A 27,977-nucleotide genomic window follows, 5' to 3' on the forward strand; every position below is an offset into this window, starting at 1 on the left:
GTAAGAGGGCAGATGGGTGAGACTGGATGGCTCTTAAGCTGAAGGGGGTGCCTGGAGTAGACTGCTCTCTGCTCCTTCTTTTGATGGGGTGAGTGGTTTCTGCCTTCCCACAGCTCGATTCCCTGACCTGCAACTCCTTCTCTTGGCACCCCTTAGAGAGGCTGGAACTCAGGGAGCGCTGGAGTGGGGGTTCCTAGGTCCCTCCCCATCCCTGACTCAGGGTCACTCTCCCTGGGGACCCTGGCCAGAGGCCTCCACCCCAGCCCCTCAGGCCTCTAGGGAGCCCCACCCCCACCTTGGCAGATACATTTCCTGCTGGGGTAAGACTGTGAGTCTAAGGTAATGAGACTGATTTTCTTTCTCATACACTGGTTCATTGTTAGAGGTTCGGTTGTATGAGGAATAACCATGCATCGCTGACCATTTGGAAGACATCAAGAAAGCACAGACATCAAAAGAAGAAAACATCAAGTAATCTCCGCAGTAGTTGCGCTTATTCACAGGCTTTTGGGTTCTCTCTAGACCCAGGGTCCTCCTTTGCATAATTCAAGTTCGGGGATAGGAAGCCATTCTATGGACACCTCCATTTTGCAACCCCCCAGGACCCAGGAAGGCTCAAAAGAGGACAGCCCTGAGAATCGTGCTCCGCAGCCCGCCGCAGCTCTCGGCCCTTGGTGGCGCCCAGAGCCCTGAGGACAGGGGCTGCGGACCCTCCCGGACACGCTAGGTGCGCTCCCCGCAGGAGGCCTCAGTTCCCCCTTCCGCAGAATGGGCTGGCGGCCCAGCCTCTGCGCCCCCGGGGCGCTGCGGGGGCGGGGCGGGGAGGCAGCGGGCTCCTAGGGCTGCCGGAAGGGGTGTGAGTGCGGGGGCGGGCTCCACGCCGCCCCGCCCCGGGGAGGGAGCCCGGGGCGCTGCATCCTGGCGCGGGCCTCCGCCGCCGCTGCAGCCACTGCCGTCGGGAAAGGTCCCGGCGCGGACATGACCTCGCGCGCCTCTCTCCTGGGCGGGAGCTCCCGGCGCCCAGCGCAGTAGCCCCGCGAAGAGGCGACGGACTCGACGGTGCAGACCGCGCAGAAAACCAGGCGGCCGGCATGGAGGCGGCGCACCTGCTCTCGGCAGCCGACGTGCTGCGCCGCTTCTCAGTGACGGTCGAGGGCGGCCTGAGGCCAGAGCAGGTGACTAGCGCGCGAGAGCGCTACGGCCCCAACGGTGAGAGCGTCGGCCTGGCCAGGGAAGCGGGGACCCGCAGTTTCAGTTTACTCCCCTGCGCCGCAAAGGGGAGCGGACCTCTCTGGTTCCAACCCTCGGTTACCGCAGGCGGGCCGGAAGCGAGGGCTCCAGAAACTTCTGCAGATGCTCTTGGGGCACTCGGACGGGCTGCGCGGCCACCTTCGCGTGGGGGTGCAGGGCGGGTTCCGGGTTTAGAGACCTGACTCCTGGCTCCCCTTCCCCAGGCCCAGGGATCTGTCCGGACCTTACAGGCTTTCCACATCCACTCCCCACCCATCCACTCCCGCAAGCTTTAATCCACCCCCATCCGCGGTCAGCGCTGGGTTCCGGTCCCGCACTGCAACCTGCCCCCATTGTGCAAAGGCATTCGCCGACCTCAGCTGACCAGGGACTCTAAGACCCAGCCTCCCAGCTGGCCCAGAGGGTCTCCCCTGAGGGCTCAATAAACACCCAGAAGGTGCAATTTGTCAGCTGGCAGCCGTGGTGCCCCCACCCCCACCTTCAGGTCTTCCTCTTTCTGCAACCCAAGGCGGATGTGGCTGGCGGGAGGGAGTCGGTGGGGGCTTTGAACTGCTTAGGCGGGAGACCTACCTCCCTGGGGGTGGCAGATTCAAGGCCTCACTCAGGGAGTTGCCAGGATAGGCCTTTCCCTCCTGCGTGACCGTGACCGTGACCGTGACCGGGAGCAGCACCTGACTGCCGCTGGGCAGGGAGGGAGCGTTTATGCTGTTGCTGTTTGGGTGGAAGTGGTATCATTTCTTCTTATCTTCTAAGGAGTTTGGGATTCTCCATCTGCCAAAAGGCACAAGTACCAGGTACTACCCAGATGTGGCCCAGGCACACAGGTGGGAGATGGAGGGGTCCCCTCCTCAAGTCACTTCCAGTCAGGACTTGCCACCCGCTTCATTCACCCCCAGGGTACTGTGCACAACTTTTGGGATCCAGATGGAAATATACCCCCACCCCCCCAAGTGCAACCTGGACCCACTTTGTTTTAGGACTTGGGGCCTCACCCTTTCAGGGATCCTGGCCAGCCAGAGGGGAAGGTGCTCTGGCCTGAGTGTCTTACTGCTCAGGGATGGCTTGAAAATTACAAAGAGCTGTCAGAAAGGGAGCTTTGGGTTTTGTATTGGCTTATGAAAACCACCTCTTATATAAATATTATCTTTCTGGAGCAGAAATCCTTTTCCAAAAAAATTAGTTGCTATATTTAGTTGAGCTGTGGGAGGAACTAGGGAGATAAATATTATTTAATATCCTCCATTAGTGACTTGGCAGGGAGGGTGTCATTGCTGCAAGAGGACAGGGCAGCAGGACTTTTCCCCCAACCCTGGGGTGGGGGTGGGGATGGGGGTCAGGGCAGCAGGTCTGGGGTTTCACAGCCTCTTTTGTGCCACTGTGGCCTCCAGCTTGGGAGTCCTGATTCCCAAGGAAAACTGGAGACCTAGCCCTTGGTTCTGCCTCCAGAAGCCCTGTGTGACCCTAGCCTACATCCCTCTTCTTTCTGGCTCCCATGTGTTCATTGATCCAGGAGAGGAGAGGCTGCTTAAGAAGGAGGGAGCCTTAGTTCTCCCCCATATTATTTTGTCTAGTGAGGGGCTTTGGGGGTGACCAGTCCACTGAGCATCTGTGTGAAGTGATAGATAAGGATGTTGGTGTGGTGTGTAGGTCCACAAAGAGGTGGATGTGCTTTTGGAGGGTGGTAAGTAGGAAAAGTTGGGGGGGGGCGCTGATGGGGTCCCTGGTTCCCTTGTGCTTTGATAGTGGTAATAATAAAAGGTAATGTTCACCGAGCACTTACTATGTGCCAAGCACTATTAGCACTTTTCATCTCTTATTTCTTCCCCAAAACAATTCTGTGAAAACAGCCGTTGTCATTCCCATTTTGCAGAGGAGGTAACTGAGTCACCAGGAGGTTAGACAACTTGCCCAAGGTCACATAATATTTGGTGGAGCCGGTCCTTGGTACCTGTCCCTCTCTAGCCTCCCTTTTTCTGTGTGTAGAAGGGAGTCACTGGTTCTACAGGCCTTGGGCCCCTGATGGTGGCTGTGCTAGGAGGTGGGTCAATTAGGCAGGAGCTATCCCAGCAATGCCCCCAGCCCTCACAGAGCTCTAGAGATCCCTCAGATCACTGATTGGCTTCTTCTTCAGGAAGCATTCCGGGACTCTGGAAGTCCTCAGGTTAGGAGAGGGGAGCCAGCTGCCCCTTCCCGCATCATGCTCTCTCCAACCAGCCCCAGCTGAGGAGGAGTCATCTGTGTTCTGCAGTTTCTATGGGCACTGGGGGGGTCTTTCCCTCTTGGGTAACCTGGAGTGGTGTCTACTTGTGTCTGGGATTGGGCTGACAGAATTTTGAACCTTAGCTCTGTCCCATTCACAGCTGTGCAATCCTGGATAAGCCACTTTTCCTCTCTGTGCCTTGGTTTCTTCGTAAGTGAGGCCGTAATAGGACCCATGTCTTGGAGTTGCTTGCGAGTGTTTGTGTGCACCAAGCCATCCCTCCTGGTAGCAGAAGAGTCTGGGCCAGGATCTGGGCCAGCTGGGTGGTGGGGTGGGCTAGACCTACAGGTGGAGGGAAACACCCCAGGGACAAGTGTCTTCCCCCACCCCAGGAGTCTGTGCACCTGCAAGGTCGTTAGTGCTGGAAACCACAAGGAAGTCATTTGCTTAAGTCCTGAAGTTTGCAAATTCTGCTGGTAGAGGGAGGAAGGGAGGCTGGAAAGCAGGGGCTGGGGATCCTGTCCTACCTTCTCTAACTCCTCCCTCCTCAGAGCTGGGGGATGGGCCTCAGCAGTGCTGTGAGTCTGCCAGCTGGGAATGCCCCATACACACAGAACACAGCCTCTCCCAACCCCAGTGAACAGATGTGTCCTCTGAAACCCCAACAGGGGAGTGCACAGGAGGCCCCTGGCCCAGCACCTCTCGAGAGTGTGCCCTTCCCAGCAGGTCCCAGAGGTGCCCAGGACTCCATTTCTTTGGGGGGCTTTCTACATCCTTTCAGTTTATTTTTTGAATAAAAATGTACACACAGTACAACATTCAAAGGGTTAAAAGGTACAGTAAAGTCTCCCCAGACCTGTCCAGCCACCCAGTATTCCCAGGGTCTTGTGTCTCCTTCCCAAGGTATGCTGTGTACATACTCCTTTGGATCCTTATGATCTTTTTCACACGAAAGGGAGTGGATCGTGAGTGCTGTTCTGCCCCTGCTTTCCACGTGATAATCACTCTCGGAGATGGTGCCTTGTGGAGCATCCTGGGGCTTCCTAGTAGCTATGCAGGGTTTCATGTGGCTCTTCCGGTATTTCTTCACCTGGCTTTTGGAGGGCACTGCGATTGTTCATAGCCTCTCCTGTCACACGTCACAAGGCATATTCTTGTCCCCACATCACTTCACACACTTGTCAATATTGCCAAAGGATACATTCCTAGAAGCGGAGTTGCTGGGTAAAACAGCATGTGTACTTTACATTTTGACAGCTATTGCTGAATTGTTCTCCATAAAGTTGCACCTGTTGACCTGCCTGTTTTGTCACCCCTGCACCATTGCCATGCATCACCAGACATTTTGATCTGTGCCAATCTGATGGAAAAGTGTCCTCTCATAGTTTTACTTTGCATTTATCTGGTTACCAGTCATGTTGGGCCATTTTCCATGTATTTTGGAGCCATATGATTTTCTTGTGTCCGTGAATGGGCTGCCCATCACCTTTGCTGGATGTGAGCCAAGGCAAGAGGCAGGACTGTGTTGGGCATGTCCTACCAAGCAGGCCAACACCTGAGGGCCCTGGAGAGCCCAGTGATGCGGAAGTCAGGCAAGATCCCAGAAGGTCTGGGGTGGTTCCTGTTCAAGGGAGCTAGGGAAAGGGCTCTAACAGGAACTGGAGCCTTCCATCTGTACATTGGATACAGCGGCCCCAGAGCTGCAGGTGGGAGGGGTGGCTAGATTTAGATTATTGCCAGTCGTGTCTGGGCTGTGACCTTATCTCCTGCCTTCAGCCTGGGCCCCAGTTGGCTGCTGGAACTCAGGAAACCCACGTGTGTGGCCGTAGGAAACTTGGCCAAGGGGTGTGGGGCCAGGCAGAAGGAGGGGGTGAGGTCTGAGTGGTCCACCTTGCTGGGTGGCCTCAGGAAGACTTGTCCTTCCTTGGCCTCAGTGCCCTCCTCAGTGCAGACGTGGGATCCTGAGATTCCCCTGAAGGCCTTGCGGGATATGAAACGATTCTTGGATCTGAGGAAAGTGTGGTTTCCCTACAGGCATGGGAAGTTCCAGGTCTCTTAGGTCCCCCCTAGATTTCATGCCCACTGGCCCTCTTGGGCAGCCTTGGCACTCCCCCGCCCCCACCCCAGGAACAGCATCCCCTCACACCAGGAGCTCCCTGAGGCAGGACCGAGTCTGTCCACACCATGCTGGCATATAGACGTTAAGCAGACCCTTTGCCTGGGTTTTCTACTGCCAGATCAGCCAGGTAGTCTGTAGGCCTCTGCATTTGGGGAGCTGCTTCCCAAGGTCCCCTGGAGGGCAGGACCATGTTGTCTACTCTAGATAGGTCCTAGAGACCCGGACAGGGCCAGGTGAACTGGGTGCGGTCTGCCCAGTGAAGGCGTCTCCCTGATTCTGCAAGTGATAACTTAATTGCCCTGTAAACTTACTTTTGAGGAAGACCTTGGCGAGCTCTTGCCTCTCCAGGCTGGAATCAACAATTTAGAAGTTGAAATACCAGTTTCCAATGTTTTGAGATGAGAAAAAGGAGTCAAGAGGGAAGATCAGGGGAGCAGGTGATGCATGCAGCCTGGGGTAGCCTTGGCCGTATACCCCACTTCTCCTGGGCTCCAGGCTGTGGGCCCAGGGCCTTGACCTGAACAATGGGGCGACTGAGTAAACAATTCTGTGAGGCTCTTTATGGACCCAGGGGTGACTCATTCCCTCCCCGCCTTGGAAGGGCTCCCATCAGGTGGGGGTGACCGCAATACTGATGACTAGTAAGAGAAGAGCGGAGGGATGGATGGACGGGCTTTTCCAAGAAGGCTTCCTGGAAGGCTGGGGTTTAGATGAGGAGCTGAGAAAAGGTACTCTGCACAGAAAGAATGGCCCAAGCAAAACTTTGGAGGGGAAGAAGCTTTAGCAAAACCAGGGAAGGTAGTGGCAATTCTAAGGCATCTCACTTGGCTGGCAGATGTCCAGGATATAGGAGGATTCTGAAAGGTCAGCTTGGGGCAGATCCAGGAAGGCCCTGAAGGCCATGCTAAGGTCGGTCTTTATTCCTCAGGCCAAGGGGAGCCACCATTGGTCTGAGCAGGACAGAGGCAGGGTCATTCACTCATTTCCAAATCTTTATTGAGCACCTTCTATGTGCCAGGCACTGCTTTAGGTGCTGAAGACACTGCACTTGACAAATTACTACTGGCATGGAGCTTACGTTTTAATAACCAATATTATAGCTAATATTTACTGAGCATTTACCATGTGCCGTGCATGTTGTTTAATCTTCACAGTGACTTCAGAAGTAGTTACTATCATTATCCCCATTTTGCAGATGGGGAAACTGAGGCACAGAGGGGGTTAATTGACTTGTCCATAGCCAAAGAACTATCAAGAGATAGAGCATGACTTGAACTTAGCCCTCTGGACCAGACTCCTTGCCCCAAGCCATGAAGCTTCTCTGATCATATACTCCTTTTTGTCCTCCAGGGCCCACAGGCTATCTTCCAGGCCCCTTCAGACCAGCCCCACATTGGGCATCTGGGGGCGTGGGCCAGCTCACTGACAGTAGTGACCTAGGGAAGGGGTTGGCTGGGAGAGTCCACCACATACACTATTTCAGAAGAATAGTGGGGGACTGCATGCCACCGGGCTGGCCCAGCTGGGATGCGGAAGGGAATAGCACTTCCTGTTACTGTCTTTGGCTGCAGCCTGCTGAATGGCACCAAGAGGTGGGCAGGGCTGGGGCATTCTCCCCATTTAACAAATGGAGCATCTGACACTGTTGAGGGCTCAGCGCACCACCCCCTCCACATGCAGCCTGAGGATAGCAAGGGGGAACCAGCATCTTCCAGGGATGCCTGGGGAGAGGCTGGGACAGTGCTTTCCTAGCCCCTGGGTTCCCTCCGTGGCCCTAGGACCCGGTCACGTGAAGGGACAGCCCCAGGGTTGTCTGGGGTCTTGGCAGGATTTGAATTTGAAGTAGACCAGGCCTGAGCAGACGGAGCCTAGTAACCGTCAAAACACCACCTGTGAGGACAGCAGAGCCTTTGTGGGCAGGGACGATTTTGGCTAGTGGCTCTGGGATCACGACGAAGGGGTGAGCTAGTCGATGGAATCAGGGCACCCAGCCTAACAATCAGGACATAGGATGCCAAGTTTTTTCAGATGACTTTGGCTAGCGAAGGCAGTGCAACAGGGATGGGAAGGCAGAGCAGCTTAGGAGTCAGCGCAGGAGGTGCTGAGCAGGGGGTCAAGAGCCAGACTACCCGAGTTTAAAATTTTTTTGCTTACTTATTTTTGAGAGAGAGAGACAGAGCGTGAGCAGGGGAGGGGCAGAGAGAGAGGGAGACACAGAACCTGAAGCAGGCTCCAGGCTCTGAGCTGTCAGCACAGAGCCTGTTGTGGGGCTCGAACTCACGGACCGTGAGATCATGACCTGAGCCGAAGTCGGATGCTTAACCGACTGAGCCCCCCAGGCGCCCTGGACTACCCAAGTTTAAAGCTGCCACTTCGCAGCTGTATGACCATAAAGTAGTCATTCAACCTCTCTGTGCTTCAGTTATTTACTCTGTAAAAGGGGAATAATAATGGTATCTTCCTTCTCAGGTTGTTTGAGCATCACAAGAGAGTTAACGCCCAAGAGGATGCATGGCATTTGGCACGCCCAACACTAATAATTCTGCTATAATTATTCTGCTGTGGAGTACCTTCTTATATGGTCAGCATATAGTACCCACCCCATAAAGCACTTGGCACACTGCTTGGTACATAATAGGTGCTCAGTAAATGTGGTTCTTACTAATGTTAATAATGACAGCAGCCCTTCAGGGTGGGAGTGGGTACCCCATCTTCCAAAGAGGCTCAGGATCCCACAGGGAGCCAGCTGCTCAGGCAAAACTAGAAGCATGTGCACTGCATGTACAGGGACGGGCAGGGCATCTTCTGTGACCTCGTGGCTGGCTGAGCCTCCCCCAAGGGCAGTGGGTAGGTTAGAAGGGGAACCTTGTGGTAGAGGCCAGGTCTGGGGAGAAGGGGGTATCAGTCAGGATCAGCTAGGTTATGCTGCAGTAACAAACCCCGTATCTCAGTGGCTGAAAACAGTACAGGTCATTTCTTGCTCACGCTGTAGATCTGTATGTCAGTGGCAGGTCATCTGGGGGCTTTGTGTCTCCTGTACTCTGTGATTCTGATTCACAGAGCAGACACGTCTCACGGGTTGCTGGTTGTTGTAGCAGAAGGACAAAGAGCTCCGGATCTTCACTGTCCAATGCTATAGCCACTAGCCTTGTTTGGCTGTTTAAATGTAAATGAATGAAAATTAAGTGAAATTTAAAATTCACCTACTCAGCCACACTAGCCACATTCCCAATGCTCAATAGTTACATGTGGTTAGTGGCTACTGTATGGGACAGTGCAGCTAGAGGACGCTTCCATCATCACAGAAAGTTCCACTAGACAGTACCCTTCTAAATAGAGAGTCTCCTGCCACCAATTTAATGCCCCCGCCCAGAACTAACATGCATCCTTCTTTTTGTAACGTGCACAAGGGCCAGAAAGTGCAGTCATACTATGTGCCCGCAAGGTGGGGACAATCAGAAGCATTTGGAGAACAAACGGCCACCAAAGAGTGGATCCTGAGTCGGATGTTGGGTCAGAGAGCAGAAGGGGAGAACTTGACAGATGACTGAGGCAGGCAGAGGGCAGCTTGGGGGGAATTCGAGCTGGTACGTGTGCCCCAGGACAATGCTTCCCAACCCCAGGCCTTGACCCTGCCCAGAAAAAATGCCCTAAGGAGTATGGTAGCCTAAGGGCTACATGCCTGACAGAGGGAGGGGTTAGGGAGACAGCAGGAGGGATTCGGGTGAGACTTATGGATAAACTCCCATTGGTCAGGAACCCTGAACATCCCCACAGAGGCGGGGGGTTCGGGAGTCTCCTGAGTAGAGCACAGCTGAAGCAGGCTGAGGTGTGCCATGAGGTTGGAAATATTCTGTGCCAAGGCTGGGGCATGGCAGACATGCCTCTAAAGGACCACGCTGGATTGGAGAACTGGCCCAGAAAACTAGGCCTGGCCCTCCCCCTGCCTTTCCTGTTCACTTCAGCTAAATAGATCAGAAGGAAAAAGTCTGTTTGATTTTAATCTCAACGCAGGACACTGGAGATTACATTTTCCACGGAAAATGTCAGCCGTTGCCTAAAATAGGACCAGAAAATATATTTTTAGGTTATGTGTTTCCCTCCTGGATTTCTGCATCCCAGTGGGCTGCTTGATACTCTCCATGGTTCAGCTGCCGGATGCCCCAGATCCTCCGAACAGGTGGTCTGGGGAGAGGCCTCCCACAGGGAGAATGGTTGCGGGTATTCGAGCTCAAAACAGGTGGACAGATACAAGGACCTGTGCCAAGAAGGAAGAAGAGGAAGGGAGAGCCAGCCTAGGTTAGAGCCTCAGAGTCCGCGTTGTTGACAAGCTCCCAGGTGATGCCAGCGCTGCTAGCCCAGAGACAGGCCAATGAGTAGCAGGGCTCAGGGAGGCTCAGTCTGGGAGGAGCCTCAGGCCTCTAACAGAGCCTGACTTCAGCCCTTGGAGGGAGAAGCCCATTGGACTCCACCCTTTGAGTCCCAGCTCCTGTCCCTTCCCCTAGACTTACCTACTTGCTCTGTGACCTCGTTCAAGCCGCTTTTCCACTCTGGATCTCAGTTCCCGTACCTGCGGAACAGGGTGAGCATTCCTGCCCTGTCTCCCCTTTAGGCTGTTGGGAAGATTCAAAGACTCCAGGTAGTGAGGCAGCCGGCTCGCCTGGAATAAAAGGTCCTTCAGGAAATGGAGGAGATAAAAATAGAGCTTGTAAAGTGACAGCAGGTCCTGGTGGTATTTGGGAACATCATTCCTCAAACTGTTCTACGGGTCACAGACCAGGCGTGTGGGATGGATCTTCATGGAGTTTGCCCAGAGTGGAGGGTTTGGGGGTGGGGTGGGGGGGGGACAAGGTGAGACTCAGCCTCTAGGAACTTAACCATGGCAGGGTGCCTGGGGTGCTGGCTGCTGAGGTTGTGTCCAAGGGAACCCCCAGGTATGGGGGACTCAGCAGGCTGGCTGTGCTATAGACCTTGTCCAAGTATTCCCGGGGGACCAGGTAAGTCAGAAGTAGCCTGAGCTAAAATCAAGTAAAATGTTAAATTTTACTTAATTTTCATTCATTTAAATTTGAGGGAGGGGCTACCTTCCCATGGCCATAGAGGACATTGAACAGGATTGGGCAGCCGTCTGAGAAAGAGCAGTGCAGGGGAGCTATCAACTCACTGGTGACCTTTGGGGTCCCTTCTCTTCAACAGTTTGCTCAGTTTCTCTGTGCAGTGGAGGAGGGTCTAGAAGGACCCATGTCCCAAGGTGAGCCATGCCATACCATGCCATACCAGATCTTCCTCAACCAGAGTGGGGTGAAGCGAGGGGAGCAATGGAAGCCTCTGTGCTCAGACCATCCATTCTGTGACCTCAGAGAGCTGTGGGGACATCTCTCGACCATCATGGTGGTCTGGGTAGGCATAGTGGGGAGGGACTGCTGAGACTCCTCCACGGCCCCACTGCATAACCCGATTATCTCTTGTCTCCTCATGGCTCCTGTGACTGCCTGGATCCCACAGAGCTCCCAACTGAAGAAGGTAAGGCTTGGGCCAGGGTGGGCTGCAAGGCCACCAGGCAACATTCTTGGGCCATTCACTGTCAGGTTGTAGCCTTCCCTCTCCCCAACAGAGTGAGGCTTTGCCAAGCCCTCCCCCCCCCCCCCAGTATCACCCACCTGTGCCTGTAGGGCCTCAGGCTCTCAGTCTTTAAATAGTATGGAGGGAGTGGGCCAGGTGGTCTCTGAGGCGGTGCCAGCTCTGAATGGGGGCAAGTCACTTGGTAAGGAATCCAGGCTTCACCTAGTACTCCGGTTCTCAGGGAAGTCCCTGTGGGAGCTGGTGCTGGAGCAGTTTGAAGACCTCCTGGTGCGCATCCTGCTGTTGGCTGCCCTGGTCTCCTTCGTAAGTAAGGCCCCCGTCCCACAGCATCAGTCTTCCCGGAAGGGAAGGCCAGGTTGGGGCAGTGCTCAGAGGCCCAGGCTCTGAATCACAGGTCTGTCCTCTTAGCCATGGGCATCCCTGGACCGCTACACACCTCTTGCCTTGCTCAGACTTCAGCTTCCCTCAAAGCCTGCCTCCCCAGTGGTATTCCCTAGTTGTGACAATCAAATGTCTCTCGGGGTACCTAGGTGGCTCAGTTGGTTAAGCGTCTGACTCTTGGTTTCAGCTCAAGTCATGATGTCACAGGTTCATGGGATCAAGCCCCGCATTGGGCTCTGTGCTGACAGGACAGAGCCTGCTTGGGATTCTTTCTCTCTCTCTCTCTGCCCCTCCCCCCTCATGCGCATGCATGAGTGCACACATGTGCTGTCTCTCAAAATAAATAAATAAAACATTAAAAAAAAAGTCTCCCTATGTTGCCAAATTATCCCTGGTGGTGGAGAGCCCTTTCCATGGTTCCCAATGCCCCACAGAAGAATTTGGACCTTAACCTCTTACAGCTTCTCTGTGGCTGCTTCTCCCTTTACTCTTCCGCTATTTTCACTGCCTGAAACCCTCCTGGACCTGTAGGACCAGGGGCCCAGGGTGGAGCTGTGGGGTGGGGGGGGGAGGGGGACGGTGATTGTCACTGATGGCTGAGCAGCAGAAACCCAAGGGTAATGCAGGGAAATGGCCCCCTGGGAGTGGACACAGTTCCTGCTGTTGGCCCTGTGCCCAGCAGGGCCTGGGGAGGAAACCTCATGTAGGTAACATGGAGTGCGGGGCAGCGGGGGCCCAGCCAGCTGTATCTGGCCTTCCTGGCAACTGTCCTTGTAGAAACTGAGGACTCCTCCAGAGGAAAAAAAAACCCTATCTATGCAGGTGCCTACAACAGCTTAGCCAAAAGGGTGCTGATACTCCTCTACAGTACAGATGGACACACTGAGACCCGTGGAGGGGAGTAACAAGTACCCACTTGGGCCAAGAGGTGGGAATGGGACTTTAACCAGGTCTTTTGCCTCCAGGCCTGGACTCTGACTGAAATTATGCTTCTCTGGCCAGTGGACTTCAGGCATTAGTCCGCAATGGGATCAGCTGGGTTTGTTCAAACATAGACTGTTGGGGCCTCACTCCAGACTTTCTGACTCAGGAGAACTGAGATGGACCCTGAGAATTGCATTTCTAACAAGTTCCCAGATGCTGCTGCTGCCGCCAGTCTGGCACCACACTTGGAGAACCACAGCTGGGCACGCTGGCAGCTGTATAACCGCCCCTTGTCCTGAAAGTCGGCTGGGTGGGATGTGGGCCATGACAGTCACTAACTGCAAGAGCTGAGTGTTCTAAGCCAGAGCCTCAGAGCAGCCCTCTCCAAGCCCAGGGCGCCCTGGGGGGATCTCTCCCAAAGCAGGAGAGCAGACAGGAGATCCGGGGTGTGAAGGAAACGGTGAGCAGACCCCGGCGCACATTGTAGTCCCAGCTCACCAACTCTCACTCCATAGGTCCTGGCCTGGTTTGAGGAGGGCGAGGAGACCACAACAGCCTTCGTGGAGCCTCTGGTCATCATGCTGATCCTCGTGGCCAATGCCATCGTGGGCATATGGCAGGTGGGAGGTAGAGGTGGGCTGGACCCTGGGGTGTCCCAGCTGCTGGATGTGACCGCCACTTGGTGTTAGAGTCCCGCTGCAGGTCCTTCTGCTTCTAGCTGTATCCCAGGCCCCAAGGGTGTCATTACAAGGGGTCAGCCAGCTAGGGCCAATAGGGACAGACCACCTACCTGCCTCATATTCTGCAGGAACGCAATGCTGAGAGTGCCATTGAGGCCCTGAAAGAGTATGAGCCTGAGATGGGTAAGGTGATCCGCTCGGACCGCAAGGGCGTGCAGAGGGTCCGCGCCCGGGACATCGTCCCTGGAGACATCGTGGAAGTAGCAGGTACACTGGGGGCCTCTTTTCGTTATGTGATGCTGGCGAGCCCATCCCTCCCTTTGTCCCCATCTTTCTGGCTGTATACACAGAGCGGGGTGGCTGCTGGATCCCTCCAAAGCTTTTTGGCCAAAACCCCGTTGGACAGATATGGAGACTGTAGGCCAGGGAGCAGCACCTATCTCAGGGATCACAGCTCAGGCCCTTGCCTCTCAGCCCCAGTCTTGGTTCCTGGCAGCTCTCCTGGCTTTGCTAGGGGGTGGTGCCTAAAGCCACACTCAGCCAACTCTCTCCCCACAGTGGGAGACAAAGTGCCCGCTGACCTCCGCCTCCTCGAGATCAAGTCCACCACTCTGAGAGTGGACCAGTCCATCCTGACAGGTGAGCCCTGGAGGCTGGGGCTGAGCAGGGGCTAGGTCAGGGGGTGGGGGTGTCTTCACATAAGGCTTCTCATTTCTGATTCCACAACCAGGTGAATCCGTGTCTGTGACCAAACACACAGATGCTATCCTGGATCCCAGAGCTGTGAACCAGGACAAGAAGAACATGCTATTCTCTGTAAGTCCCTGGGATGGCTGGACACTGCTAATAAAAACAGTAACATTTAGATGAATCAGTTAAAGCCCTACAAAAAGAACTTCACTGATTATTGACAATATGTACAAATTTATGGTATTAGTGATAGCTTGTGTTTACTGAAGGCTGTGTGCCTGGCACTATTCTAAGCCCTTTACGTGTATTTATTCCTCACACTGCTTTTGAAATGAGTACTCTTATTCTTCACGTTTTCCAGCAAGGAAACAGGCACAGAGAGGGTAAGTAAATTGCCCAAGGTCACACAGCCAGTGAATGGCAGAGCTGGGATGTGAACTCAGACGCTCAGAGTCCAGAGCTTTTCCTCCTACTTGCTAGGCTTTACCCTGCCTTAATCTATAGAGGGACAGAGCTAGCCTATAATTTCCCAGTGGAGACGCCTCTAGAGAGAAGATGGTTGCCAAAGTGGTGGAGTATGGCAGAAACAGTTCATATCTCAGATGGGAAAACTGACCCCCTAAGGCAAGATGCCAGGGCCCGGTGGTTCTTTTCAGGGAGAGTGGTGGGTTCAGCCATGGTGGGAATGATATGGCCCTGTGGCCTCAGAGGTACTTAACCAGCAAAGGTTACAAGCCGCCCAGAAACAGCCAGAAGCTGAACACAGAAGCCACGATAGGTCAGGCCATTTGGCCATGTCCCAGGGCACCAAGTTATAGGGCTAGAAGACTTCCCCAGAAGTGAACAGAAATGGAGAACACAACATTTGCTCCGAGTTCTTCTTAAGAACTGCCTGCCTAGATGCATGGAAGCCTTGGACAAGCTGCTTTGGGGTGGGGAGGGACTTTACAAGGCATGCTCCAGCATCAGCAGCTGTCACTAAGCAGCCTTCTGAGGTGCACGCTCTGGCTAACTGCAGGTCATTTCCTTAGCTGAGGGGCCTGCAAATTGTGTGGGCAGGGGGATGGGAGAGTAGACGCTGCAATGCTCAGGACAAGAGAAAAGAAACTGAGGTTGCTACTGGCACCTACCTTTTCTCCAGCCTCAGCCCAGGACACCTGTCTGAAGGTGTTTTTAGCCCCCTCAGAGAAGCTCCTTTGTGGGACCATTTTATCAAAGAGGACACAGAGGCTCAAGGCTAGCTAGCCTTTACATCAGGACTTAAGGATTTTACCAGGGCCCTGGGAGTGGATGGACGTAAACTTGTTTTCTGGATTCTTCAGTAAATATTTACAGATTATTTACCTAGGATCACAGTCAGCTTTGGCACTCCTACATGGCCACATTGGCTTTTTATGAATCACATTTTGGGGGATTGGTGTTGTGCTGTGCTGGTTGATCCTATTGTCAATATTGGCCTGGTGCTTCCCCATGCTAGTCACTGGGGACGTGGTGCTGAACCAAGCCCTTGCCTTCATAGAGCTGACACTGTCATCAAGTTGACAGCGATAGCTTGGTCCTACATAGCTGCATAATGCTGAGAGCACTAAGTGACACGGAGACAAAAAGCCTAGTAGGGGGATAAGCACCTTACGCCAGCCTGAAGGAGTCAGGGGTCCTCAGCCCTAACCAGGGTGCTAAGCAGCCCTTCTCACCTCTCCCTTGGCCAGGGTACCAACATCGCATCGGGCAAGGCACTGGGGGTGGCAGTGGCCACAGGCCTGCACACAGAGCTGGGTAAGATCCGGAGTCAGATGGCGGCAGTGGAGCCAGAGCGGACACCGCTGCAGCACAAGCTGGATGAGTTCGGGCGGCAGCTGTCCCGTGCCATCTCTGTGATCTGTGTGGCCGTGTGGGTCATCAACATCAGCCACTTCGCTGACCCAGCCCATGGTGGCTCCTGGCTTCGTGGTGCCGTCTACTACTTCAAGATTGCCGTGGCTCTGGCTGTGGCTGCCATCCCTGAGGGCCTCCCAGCTGTTATCACTACATGCCTGGCTCTGGGCACACGGCGCATGGCACGCAAGAATGCCATTGTGCGGAGTCTGCCCTCTGTGGAGACGCTGGGCTGCACCTCGGTCATCTGCTCCGACAAGACAGGCACACTCACCACCAATCAGATGTCTGTCTGCCGGGTGAGTGGCTGTGGCCAGCTTGGGGCCCCACCGGTGTTGCCGTGTGGCGTTCAGCTGGCCGAATTCCCTCTTTGGGCTGCCCCTTGACTGCTCTTTGGCAGCGGATGGAGGAGAGAGCCTGTGGGCTGCCCCATGGTGGGGAGCAGATCCAGGTTTTCCCGGGGCAGAGCAGCTAAGTCTGGCTGGACACGTGTCACTAGAGCCCACATGTCACTGTGGCAGGTCATTGCCTATGAAGCTCAGTTTCTTCACCTGCAGTTTGGGTTTGCAAGCTTTGGTAGACAACCATAAAGGACACAGGAGGGGGTCAAGTGCAGCCTTGGCATCTGAGCCAGGTTCTGTCCTGCTCCACTGTGACTCTGCAGTCAACGCCTGTCACCAGATATGTCAGCTCCAGTGACCTGGGAAGGGCCAGGGCAGGAATTATTCATTTCCTGGCACTCAGTCCCAGATCCTGGGCCTGCTGCCTGCATGCTCCAGGGATTCTGGCTGAGACTCCAGCAGGCCCATGGGGCAGAGGGGTGGGTGGGGTAATGGGGCAGGTTGTGGGTTTCCCACCCCTCTCAGATTCTCCCATCCCCCTTCTCTCACGTCTGCTCCATAATCTGCCCACTGGGAAACTCAGGCTCTGTATCCGAGAACTTGAAGCCCGTCAGAGGTTGTCACAGGGGAAGGGGCACCAGCAAGCTTTATATCCTGAGGCCCCTGGCCTTTAAAATCTCTAGTAGGACTTCATTTGAACAGAGGGTTCCTTAACTGAAATAAAGATTTGAAAAACACACTATGGGGAAGTTGTAGAGGCCGTGCATGCTGGACAGGGGGCTGAGAAACGACTTCTCAAGAGTTATGCTGGCTGGAGGGCTGCCCCCTAGGAGCAGGGAGGAGAGCTCAAAGGAAGGGGCATTTAGTGAGCACCTCCTGGGTGCTGAGCTGGCCATTGGCTTGGGAATGTAAGGCAAAGCAGTTTCCAGAAAGCAAGAGCTCTCCCTGGCAGAGCTGGCTGGCAGACAAGAAAATGGGCTGCCCTGGGAGGGGTGAACCCCCTGTCCCTGAAGTGCACAGGTAGGGGCTGGGTGGCCCGGCAGGCCTAAGAGCACACTCTCTGGGAACACCTTTGGGCAGGAGGGTCTCTGCCTCAGAGCAGGCTGTGGGTTTCCTCCCTTGGAGACCAGGAACTCCTCCTTTCAAAGGGAAGAGAGGGGCAGCTCTAGTGTGACCCCACTCTCTTCTCATGTTACCGGTGGAGAAACTAATGCTCAGGTTCTCAGCCAGGAATCGCAAAACAAAATGGGCAAGGACCCAGGCTTTCTGCCGCTCCTTCCAGAACATTGAAGAACCAGCCATAAACCCGTCAGGGGTCCAGAGCAGAGGCCCTGCCTCAGCCTGAACCCTACCCTTAACACTGTATCTCTCAGACCTTGGCAAGAGGGAAGGCCAGTGGCTTTTCTGGGGGCCCAGAGAACCCCACCCTGTTATCAGGCTTTATTCAGACCGGTTGCCCAAGGAGGAGAGAGGTGAGGGCTTGCCTGAGCATGCTTCTTCGCTCCCCAGATGTTCGTCGTAGCCGAAGCTGAAGCAAGCTCCTGCCGTTTGCACGAGTTCACCATCTCCGGCACCACTTACGCCCCGGAGGGCGAAGTGTGAGTGCTGGGCGAGGGAGAGCGGGTGGGCGTGGTTTCCTGGTGAGCTGGGCTACACCGGACAGACGGCTCCGAGAGTCGTCAGTGGGCGAGGCTTCCGGGGGGCGGTATCAAGAAGCTGTGCGCCTCCCAGGGGCCGGGCCAAATGCCCCGGTACTGAGACCCAGCCCCACAGGAGGCAGGCGGAGCAGCTCGTGCGCTGTGGGCAGTTCGATGGGCTGGTGGAGCTGGCGACAATCTGTGCCCTGTGCAACGACTCAGCGCTGGACTACAATGAGGTGGGCCCCAGCTCCCTTTCGTGACCTCCCTAGTATCCAGGTGCCCAGGACAGACGCTTCTCTGAGTCTCAGAACTCCCAGGATTGGTAGTCCCTTACCCTTTGGAGTACCACACCCCAGGGGCACTGCCACCCCTGCACAATCCCCCACTGCCATTCCTTCCTCAGACTGGCTTTAGAACCAGTGCCCTAAGTGCCTTAGGGCTCTTGGACTGTGGGGGACTGTAATGTAAGGGACTGTAGTGCCAGGGTGCCTAGAGGAAGAAATAAGGGGAGCAGGGCTAGGGAGGGTGTTTAAAGTAGAAGGCACAGCCCGAAAAAGGCCCATAGGTCATAACAGCCTGATGTGATGTAGGCACTGAATGCCCTTGACTGCAGCTGCAGCAGTAGAATGGAACATGCAAGAAGACACTCCTACCTGAGGGAAGGACTTGACCACACCAAGTCAGGTCCCATAACAAGCTGAGGACAATAGTGAGCCACCAAAGGGTTTTGAGCAGGAGAGTGATAATGGTCAGATCTGCATTTACGAAAGATCAGGCTTCTATGTGAAGGATGGAACAGATAGGGCAAGACTGGATTCAGGAAGTCCTGTGTGGTCCTCCAGGTTGGAGAGTTGCTGGCTGGGGCTTCAGGGAAAGGGGAGAAGGCATAGGTTGGAGAGAGAATTAGGAACGAAACTCCTGGGACTTGGTGACTGGTTAGGTGAAAGAGTCGGAGGATAGCTCCTGTTTGGTGTCCGGGCTGGGACTGTCACTGGAATGGCAAATACAGGGGCCAGGGGAGGTGGCCTGAGGGTCAGTAAGGAACCAAGTCCAACAGGCAGCTTGGAGTTCAGAGGAAAGGTCACTGCCAGGCTGGGCACTGGAAGTCAAGCACATGAAAGGTGGGGGGAGCAGGGAGCGTAGGAGGCCTCAGGGAGAGAAGATGGGAGGGGAGAAGCAGGGACCGGACAGCAGGGTTTAGAAAGAGGAATCTGGGGAAGGAGGCTGGGAAGGAGCATGCGGAGCATGAGGTAGACGGCCGGGAGAACACATGTTCACTGATGTCAGGGAAGGGTCAGAAGGGAAGGGAAGCATCAGTGTCGGATGCTACCCAGATCTCATGTCAGCTGGGCTGGGAAGGGTCCAGAGGCCTGATGCAAAGGAGGTTTAAGGTAACTGGCCAAGGGAGCTCTAGGGGTCAGGGAGTGAGTGGGAGGTGAGGCTTGGGGGTCCACTGGAGGCTTTCCTGCTCTTCACGCCCTGTACTCTGGGCCCCACCAGGCTAAGGGCGTATATGAGAAGGTGGGAGAGGCCACGGAGACAGCCCTGACTTGCCTGGTGGAGAAAATGAACGTGTTTGACACCAACCTCCAGGCCCTGTCCCGAGTGGAACGAGCCAGTGCCTGCAATGCGGTGAGTAGAGTGAGAGCTCTGGCCACAGGCCTCATAGCGGGGGCTTCTGGGCATCTAGAGAAGGGAGAGAGGAAGGCGAAATCTTGGGAGGCTTCTGGGAGGAGGAGGGACGTCAGACGCTAGTAAGACTTGGCTAGAAGAAAAGACAGGAAAAGACTGAGTGTGGGCGAGGATTCAGAGTTGGGAAGTACACAGCATGGTCAGGAAGTGGCAACCTTTTGGCATTTCTCAGGCTGGAGAGGGAGACGGGGGCTTCCAATGCCAGGCTCAGAGGAGGATAGGCACCATCCCACAGGGAGCAGGAGGCTCTTCGTAGGATCGGGCAGCTGGAAACAGAGCAGTGAGACTTGCTGGCTCTGCCTCTCAAATCCTGACCCTCCTGGGCCCCGTAGGTCATCAAGCAGCTGATGCGGAAGGAGTTTACTTTGGAGTTCTCCCGGGACCGGAAGTCCATGTCAGTGTACTGCACGCCCACTCGCCCTGGCCTGGCAGCCCAGGGCAGCAAGATGTTTGTGAAGGTGGGGCCTGCCTAACTGGCCTAGGGCCGCTGCCCATGTGGAGTCCCTGGGAGATCCGATCTCCAGTGTTCTAAAGAGCCAGTGACTGCAGCTGTGGGAGACCAAGGGAGCTGTGAGGCCCACGGTCAAAGCAGCGGATCCAGAACGAGGGTGGTCAGCCTGCCGTGGGGCCCTGGGAGCAGGATCTGGTCTTGGTGGAGATAAAGCCGGGGCTAGGCACCAAGGCCTGCCCCTCACCATGGTCCCAGCCCTGGGCTGAGAGGCGCTGCCTCACCACATGACCTTGGGGTCACCTTTGCTCTTCCATGGGCCTCAGTCTCCCCATCCAAATGGCAGGATCAAGCTGGAAGGTCTCGGAAGCCTTTCACCTCTGATGAGGGGCATTGAGGTAGTTGGTGCCCATCTTTGGTGCTTCATGTTTTGGCAACTGAGTCCTAGAGAGGGAAGTCTCCCATCCAGACTTCTGCCCATAGCACTGTTACTGTCACTGCTTTTCAACCTGAAGTAGGAATCACAGCCCTAACTTCATGCTGAAGTGGAAGTTTTAACTTCTTTTGAAATGAAAAGGCTTCTGTATTGGGATCTCAGGCTACTTTGAAAACTTAGCCACTTTGAAAACTCTCCTCTCTTTTGGGGAGAGGGAGAAGGCATGACGAAGGGCTCAGAAGCTATTCCCAGGCCCGGGGTGAGACCCAAGGTGAGACCCCAAGGCTACTGAGGAGCCTGTCACTCCGTCACATTTTCCCAGGGCCACACCCACCACCCCTCAGCATGGCTGTGTCTCTGGTCCCCAGGCAGGGCTCAGTCTGCTTCTCGTTGCTGAACCCCACTACAGAATTGGGATCCTGGTAGCGCCAGGTTGGCAGGGAAACAGGGCATGTAGGAGGACTGCCAATCCTATTCCCACCCCCTGCCCCAGATGCTGTAGCAGACCTTCTCAGCTCTGGATTGGTGGGGGGAGGGGGCCTCCCCACGGGCAGCCACTACCCCCCATTCCTTTTGGGTTTTTCCCAGTGGGGCCCCTTTGGTTTCCACTCTGAGCTTCCAGAGAATGGATTCTGGTCCATGCCTTGCTGTGTGTCCCCTTGGATGCCCTTTTCCCATTTCTGGGCCTCAACTTCCTCTGTTGGGCAAGAGGGAAAGGAGGGGTCCTAACTGACAGAGTTACCTCTCCCCTCCCCCGTGACGCAGGGGGCTCCTGAGAGTGTGATCGAGCGCTGCAGCTCAGTCCGAGTGGGAAGCCGCACAGTACCCCTGAACGCCACCTCCAGGGAGCAGATCCTCGCCAAGATCCGGGATTGGGGGTCTGGCTCAGACACACTGCGTTGCCTGGCACTGGCCACTCGGGATGCACCCCCAAGGAAGGAGGACATGCAGCTGGATGACTGCGGCAAATTTGCGCAGTACGAGGTGCGTGCCAGGGCAGGGCCCAGGGTTGGGAGCCACATGTCTCCCTGCCAGGGCCGGGCAGGTAGCAGCTTGAGCGTGGGCCCAGGCCCCCCTTGCATCTGCGCCCTCCCTACAGATGGACCTGACTTTTGTGGGCTGCGTGGGCATGCTGGACCCTCCAAGGCCCGAGGTGGCTGCTTGCATCGCACGCTGCCACCAGGCCGGCATCCGTGTGGTCATGATCACAGGGGACAACAAAGGCACAGCCGTGGCCATCTGCCGCCGGCTTGGCATCTTCAAGGACACAGAGGATGTGGTGGGCAAGGCCTACACGGGTCGCGAATTCGATGACCTCAGCCCTGAGCAGCAACGCCAGGCCTGCCGCACAGCGTGCTGCTTCGCCCGTGTGGAACCTGCACACAAGTCCCGGATTGTAGAGAACCTACAGTCCTTCAATGAGATCACCGCCATGGTGAGGCCACAAGATGGGAGCCTAGTGGAGGTGGTGAGGAGTTGGGAGGGGGAGGAGGGTCACTGACCGTAGAGCTTGGAAAGAGCAACCCGTCCAACATCTGCCCCTGCTTCATTCTTATTTTTTCGGCATTTTATTACAAAAAGTCTCAAGCACAAAAAGAAATTAAAATAGTTTTTCAGTAAACATCTATAATATCCACGATCTACATTCTACAAGTAACGTTCTGTGATATTTACTTTGCACATACCTATCCATCTATCCATCCTCAATCCAGCTTTTCTTAAGTAAATTTCAAAGTAAATTGCAGGCATCAGTACACTTCACCCTCACATAATTTAGAATGCATACTCTATCTAGAGAGCAGCATTTCTTTGTGGTTCTATTTTTTTTTCCTTTTTGAGGTAAAACTAACATGCAATGAAATGCACAAGTCTTAAGCATAGCATTCACTTGACATGTTTTGATAAATGCAGACACACCTTTGGGTGTCATCCAAACTCTTATCAAGATAAGGAGTATTATCATGGAGACATGAAGTTCCCTCATGCACCTTCCCCATCAGGACCCTCTCCCACGACAGGCCATTTTTCCACCATAGATTGTCTGTCCTAGATTTTCACATGAATGGAATCATATAGTATGTATTCTTGTGTGTGGCTTCTTTGTTTTGAAATTTATCCACGTGGCTTTGGGTATCAGTAGATGATTGCTTTTTTTTTTTTTTTTTTTTAAGCATTGAGTAGCGTTCCACTGTGAGTCAGTTTACTTATCTATTCACCTTTCAATGGACATTTTGTTTGGGCCCAGTTTTTGTTTTGTCTCATTCTTGATTACTAACCTATTCATCAACACTCAGCTGACTCTTGAACCCAGTCTCACCCCTGACCTGGCCTCTGTTGACCTCCAGCCCCCAGTTCTTTACTTTAATGCTGACCTGTGATCCAGTCTTGACCTTGATACTGAGCTGGGCACCAATCTTGACCATAATTATAATCTGGTTCTTGACTTTATTTTGACCTTCATATTGACTTGGTCCCTGACCTTGAACTTGACCATCTTAATCTGATTTTTACTTTGGGTCAGCCCTAAATGGGCTGCAGTCTTGACCTGCACCCTCACCTGATCCTTGACATTGACCTTGACCTCCAACCCAATACTTTTTGTAGACCTCAACTTTATGTGGCCTCTAATCTTCACCTTGACTGCAATTCCAACCTTGTCTGTGACATCACTCCTGATGTGGGCCATAACCTTGATTTGACCTTTGCCTTTGACTTGACCTTTGCCTTAGTCTAGTTTTTAATTTTGAGTCTGAGTCCAGTGTTGACCCTGACCTTCACCTTGGCTCCAGCCTTTACCTTAACTATAACACCCACCTGATCCTTTGCCTGGGCCACAACCTTGACCTCATCCCTGACTTAACCTTAACTTTGCCCTTAACCTCAGCTTTGTATTTTATACCACATCCAACCTGAATTTCATCTCTATCCTCATCAGTGACCCACTGTCATCCCCAACTCCACCCTCACCATCTTCTCTGACCTTAGAATTGACCTTCTCTTCAAATTTGTCCTTGTCTGCAATGCTTGGCTTCCCCCTCAGCCTCATACCCCAGCCCAATCTCTGAGCTCATTCTCAACCTCACCATTTGTTTTGTTCAGCTGTCTGCTTCCTTGGGGACATCCCCTGAGCTTAGGGATAGGCTTAGTTGAGAGGAGTCAAGGAGGTGGAAGAGAAGTTTCTCAGGCATGGTCCTACCTACCTTGGCCCCTAGACTGGAGACGGGGTGAATGATGCCCCGGCTCTGAAGAAAGCAGAGATTGGCATTGCCATGGGCTCCGGCACAGCTGTGGCCAAGTCGGCAGCTGAGATGGTGCTGTCAGATGACAACTTTGCCTCAATTGTGGCTGCAGTGGAGGAGGGCCGGGCCATCTACAACAACATGAAGCAATTCATCCGCTACCTCATCTCCTCCAATGTCGGCGAGGTTGTCTGGTAAGGCCCTGCATTTCCTGTTCCCAGCCCTCTGGACCAGCTCTAGGTCACTAAGGAGAATGCCTGTTTCTCGGATGGGGCTGTAGGGATAGAGGAACACATGCCCTGCCCTGGAGGCGGCGTTCTAGGACCTCATCTCAAGGAGGGCAGGGCCTTGTCATTCTTCCAGAGGCCTTGGTGCATCCCAGCCCCCAAGGAGATACCTAAAAAGTCCCTGTCATCCCTCTAGCCATAATCTCCACATTCACAGTTGCCAAGATGGGAGAACTAGCACTGCTCTGGGGCAGTAACGTGTTCACGTGTGTGTGTGAGTGTGTGCACACAGGTGTGTGCAAACATGGCGTGTGTACCCAAATGAAAGGTGTGGGTAGCCATGTGCATGTGTGCTCTTGTGCATCTTGAGGCAGAAGCAGAAGCACGGAGGATTTGTGCCAGCATCTAATTTGTACCCATTTAGATTCACGTGTGAGAGATGCCTGTGGGGGATGGTGAGCACATGTTTGCTTGGACACATGTGACTTCTGTCACCTCTGCTTGTCCAGGCAAGCATGTAGGTGTTTGCTTGTGTTTGTGCGATTGTATGGCCTGTGCTGTTTTTACTTCTGTCTGTGAACAAATTGTATGTGCTCAGGCATGCATTGTCCACATGTGTACATGCCCTAGAGAGGAGTTCTGGCCTAAACAGGGGAGGCCTAAAGAGCAGAATCATCCAGCCTCCAGAGCTGAGATTAGGAGGCACGAGTGGTCCAGTGTGAAGCAGAGCCATGTATATGCAAGTCTCACTTGTGCACACACATAAGAACTAGAAAAGTGAGGTGGGGCTCCTGTGAAGACAGTAGGTGAGCTTCCCAGTCTAGAGTGTGAGGAGGAGCTGGGCTCTCCAGTTGCTGGGCCCTAGAGCCTCTGACCCTGGTTCCAGCATCTTCCTCACGGCAATTCTGGGCCTGCCGGAAGCCCTGATCCCTGTGCAGCTGCTCTGGGTGAACCTGGTGACGGATGGCTTACCTGCCACAGCCCTGGGTTTCAACCCACCAGACCTGGACATCATGGAGAAGCTGCCCCGGAACCCTCGTGAGGCCCTCATCAGTGGCTGGCTCTTTTTTCGATATCTGGCTATTGGAGGTGAGTGGGGCCCCAGCCCTCAGTGGGGTTTCAGGAGTGCTTCCTGAGAGCTTCTATCAGGGATCCTTGCAAACTGCAGACAGTATGACTCAGCCTGGCATAGGCCAAAGGAAGCTGTGTGGGCTCATCTAATGGAAAATACTGGAGCATTCCTCAGGCATGGCTGGATCCAGGCCTCAGTATCACTGGCCTATTTTGGCTCTGCCTCAGCTCCATTCTCGGACAGGTGCTCCTTGAGATGGAAAGATGGCTGCTGCAGCTGTAGCCCTCATGTTTACTCTCTCAGAAGAGAGAGTGTCCGTTAGTAATATGATCAAAGTCTCAGGCCTGTTCTTGGCCCACATTGGGCCACCTGCTTATCTCCTAGCCAGTCACCGTGGCCAGGGATGTGGCAGATGTTGATTGCCAATCAGGGCCCACCACTGTCACTAAGGGTAGGTGCTATAAACCACATGGCTCAGAGAGGGAGAGGGCGGTTCCCTGACAGAAACTCAGGGCATTTTTAGGAAGGGGAAATGGATGCCAGAAAACCACAGCTATCCACTATAGCCAGCTTCCTCCTGCCCTCCTTGCAGTGTACGTAGGCCTGGCCACGGTGGCTGCCGCCACCTGGTGGTTCCTATATGATGCCGAGGGACCTCACGTCACCTTCTACCAGCTGGTAAGCAAGGATGGCCAGGGACTCTGTTGGGGTTATTTCTGAGGTAGAACTCACTGCCCAAGTTGTTGGAGCTCCAGGGGAAAGGGATCTGGAACTCCACGGTTGGCCAATGGCTGTCCCTCCCTACCCCCATACACTTACATAGACATCCACCATCTAAGGAGCCAAGCTCAGAAGCCACTGGAAACCTAGAGATAGCAGCCCAGCCCCAGAGCCAGAGAAGTGGTTACTGCTTCTCCCAGTCATTTGGTTAGGGGGCTGCCAAGGGGCATAAATGCCCAGAAGTATCTTGCCTTTATCAGGGAACCCCCAAAACATTGAGGGTTCAGAGATATGTAGAACTTCAGGTGGAGGGTCAATAAGGAGATTAAGAGGGGCACCTGGGTGGCTCAGTTGGTTAAGTGTCCGACTTTGGCTCAGGTCATGATCTCACGGTTCGTGAGTTCAGGCCCTGCGTTGGGCTCTGTGCTAACAGCTCAGAGATTGGAGCCTGCTTTGGATTCTATGTCTCCCCCTTCACTGCCCCTCCCCCACTCACATGCTCTCTCTCTCTCTCTCTCTCTCTCTCTTCAGAAATAAATATACATTAAATTTTTTTTAAATAAGGAGATTAAGAATGGAGGGAAGAATCTGCCAGGCTCTCCCTCCCCACCCCACCCCTATAACAACATGCTTCTCAAGAAAGGGATTCACTGACCTCTCGAAGTCACCTAGCTGGTACATGCCCACCACAGGGCTGGCTTAGCTCAGCACAGCTCTGAACTGAGCAAGCAAGGAGACCCCTCAGCTCTGTCTGTCAATCTGACCCTCTGTCTGGGCATCTCCTTTGCTTGAAAGAACCTTTGCAGTGAATCTGGTAATGTCAGTTTTGGAATTCTCATGTAAAGCTGAGAGCTGCAGGGATTTGGGATCTTTTTCCTCTGAGAGTGTCTGTCTTCATTACCTTCTTGTAGATAGAAGAGCTCAAAAGAGGGACCTGACTCATTGCCCCATCCTGCCTGGGGAGGCTCTGTGATGATTTCAGGCATTCTCGCAGTGTTCGTATCTAGGTACAGTCAGCTCAGGGATGCTTTTCTTGTACCCACCAGCCCTGAAGCTCATGGGCTCTCCTTTCTTGCAGCAGTGCAGAGCATAGGCCCATGCCCTCATCCCAAAGGCTCGTGCCCCCGAGCCCTTGGCAGAAGGCTCGGGCCAGCCTCAGGCACCTCTGCTCATTTAGCTCCTGTGGGAGCAGCAAGATGCAGAGCAAGGGCGTGCTCACCATCCCGCTGCTGCCTTCTTCCAGCATTGTCTCAATTAACCTCCTTTATCTATAGATCTCAAATCTCCCAGGATCCCCCTCTCCCCCGCCACTGAGCTGTCTCAATGTTTCTTCTGAGCCCAGTCCCAAAATTCCAGCTGGATACCTCCCCTGGGATGTCCCACAGGCCCATTGTATTCACTAAGTCCAAGATCATATCTATCACCTTTCCCCAGATAGTCCCTTTCCTTCATCCCCATCTCAGGTCTACTGCCTCCCTGGTCACCCATGCCAGCCAGACAGCTGGGGGTCGTGGTAGACACATACACCACGCCCACTACGAATTAGTCACCAGTCCCCTTGGTGCCAACTTCCCAACTGTCCTCAGGTCATTCCATTTCTCATTTATCCATCTGGTTAAGAAATGGCTATTAAGCACCAACTGTATGCCAGGCACAAATTAGTAGTGACCAAGCAGGCAAAGTCTCTGGAAAGAGCTGGGAAGAGCATGGCAGTGGGCGTTCACATTTTAAGGTGAGAAGTGCTGCAGCAGAGAATGCAGGTGTCTCTGAGACTTGGACGTGGTCAAAGGTTAGACCTAAGGTAGAACTTTCAGCTTCAGATGCTGGAATTTCAGCAGAACAGCTGGAAATTCAGCAGAATTTCAGCCCTCTCCCCCTCCCCCACCTGCTTGGTTCCTGAAGAAAGCTGTCAAAAACGCAGCGGTGACTAAGAGCACAGAGTATGGAGCCTGGATCCAGGCTGCCCGGGGTTCAAACCCTAGTGCCACCACACACCAGCTGTGTAACTCTGGACAGGCTACTTAACCTCTCTGTATTAGTTTCCTTATCTACAAAATGGATAATAATAGAACTGCCTCAGCCTCATAAGGCTATCAGGAGGATTAACTGAGTCAATGCTTGTAAAGTGCTCAGACCAACATCTGGCACATAGTAAGAGCTACGTACAGATGAATTAAGTTAATGAAACACAGAGGAAGCCTTGCAGCATAAGGTAAATAGGAAATAGCCAGAGAGGCAAAGGGAAGGAATAGGCAGAACAGTGGCTTCACCCAAAGAAACAGGCCCCCACCACCACAAGGCTCATGAAGAAACTAGGAGACTGAAGTTTCAGCCCGATGTACCTTCTAATCAATTCAGGAGGCCACTCTATGACCCATGACCTGGGGCATAATGTACACATGTGGCAGAGGCACACAGGTAAAACCCAGAAGGTTTAAACTGGACAGTGTATTTATCTA

At 54.0% G+C, this 27,977-nt stretch overlaps 1 protein-coding gene across 5 annotated transcripts in view; it reads left to right on the forward strand.

Annotated features, from left to right (window-relative positions):
- The first annotated feature begins 881 nt into the window (after positions 1 to 881).
- Positions 882 to 27,977, forward strand: part of ATP2A3 (ATPase sarcoplasmic/endoplasmic reticulum Ca2+ transporting 3) — a 33,918-nt gene continuing 6,822 nt past the window's right edge. For 2 of the 5 annotated variants that reach the window (XM_027034736.2, XM_027034737.2), the window contains exons 1-17: positions 883 to 1,209; positions 11,076 to 11,093; positions 11,374 to 11,456; positions 12,974 to 13,078; positions 13,267 to 13,405; positions 13,697 to 13,777; positions 13,869 to 13,954; positions 15,538 to 16,002; positions 17,554 to 17,642; positions 17,818 to 17,920; positions 19,185 to 19,316; positions 19,709 to 19,834; positions 21,026 to 21,244; positions 21,360 to 21,695; positions 23,473 to 23,693; positions 24,613 to 24,815; positions 25,391 to 25,476. In XM_027034736.2, coding sequence (XP_026890537.1) covers positions 1,092 to 1,209; positions 11,076 to 11,093; positions 11,374 to 11,456; positions 12,974 to 13,078; positions 13,267 to 13,405; positions 13,697 to 13,777; positions 13,869 to 13,954; positions 15,538 to 16,002; positions 17,554 to 17,642; positions 17,818 to 17,920; positions 19,185 to 19,316; positions 19,709 to 19,834; positions 21,026 to 21,244; positions 21,360 to 21,695; positions 23,473 to 23,693; positions 24,613 to 24,815; positions 25,391 to 25,476 — 2,610 coding nt within the window. In that variant the 5' untranslated portion in view covers positions 883 to 1,091. Of the gene's footprint in view, positions 1,210 to 10,796; positions 10,822 to 11,075; positions 11,094 to 11,373; positions 11,457 to 12,973; positions 13,079 to 13,266; positions 13,406 to 13,696; positions 13,778 to 13,868; positions 13,955 to 15,537; positions 16,003 to 17,553; positions 17,643 to 17,817; positions 17,921 to 19,184; positions 19,317 to 19,708; positions 19,835 to 21,025; positions 21,245 to 21,359; positions 21,696 to 23,472; positions 23,694 to 24,612; positions 24,816 to 25,390; positions 25,477 to 27,977 lie in introns of those variants that run through there. The other 3 variants (XM_027034742.2, XM_053211888.1, XR_008294074.1) reach the window with 3 other exon arrangements.

The sequence above is a fragment of the Acinonyx jubatus genome, chromosome E1 (assembly GCF_027475565.1).
Source record: "Acinonyx jubatus isolate Ajub_Pintada_27869175 chromosome E1, VMU_Ajub_asm_v1.0, whole genome shotgun sequence".
Taxonomy (NCBI): Eukaryota; Metazoa; Chordata; class Mammalia; order Carnivora; family Felidae; genus Acinonyx; species Acinonyx jubatus.